A 304-nucleotide genomic window follows, 5' to 3' on the forward strand; every position below is an offset into this window, starting at 1 on the left:
GGAAGAGAAAGGGGGAGGCCTCCCCCAAAACCCACCTTGACTCGTGGGTCGTTGCCAGTGTTGTCCCGGATGCAGCCAAGCCACGACTGTGAGAACCAGGAGGCGTCTCTGCAGGGACCCCACAGCTGCTAAGCAGGGGGCACATTACCCACCCCCACAGGTAGCTGGGACAGACCCTGCCCCCCAATCTGAGATCTCCACTGGCCAAGGCCCCAAGCTGCCCTTCCACCCCTTCCTGTACCCAGGTCCCCCCAGCTGGGAACCCCAGTGCCCTGAGCTGCCCCACTGCATCCAGCCCCCCCCC

The 304-nt window shown here is 65.1% G+C and overlaps 1 protein-coding gene across 1 annotated transcript in view; it reads right to left on the reverse strand.

Annotated features, from left to right (window-relative positions):
- Positions 1–304, reverse strand: part of HOOK2 (hook microtubule tethering protein 2) — a 9,988-nt gene that overhangs the window by 8,525 nt on the left and 1,159 nt on the right. The window contains exon 2 of the mRNA XM_025203834.1: positions 36–125. Coding sequence (XP_025059619.1) covers positions 36–125 — 90 coding nt within the window. The remainder of the gene's footprint in view (positions 1–35; positions 126–304) is intronic.

This window comes from Alligator sinensis, unplaced genomic scaffold (assembly GCF_000455745.1).
Source record: "Alligator sinensis unplaced genomic scaffold, ASM45574v1 scaffold707_1, whole genome shotgun sequence".
Lineage (NCBI taxonomy): Eukaryota > Metazoa > Chordata > Crocodylia > Alligatoridae > Alligator > Alligator sinensis.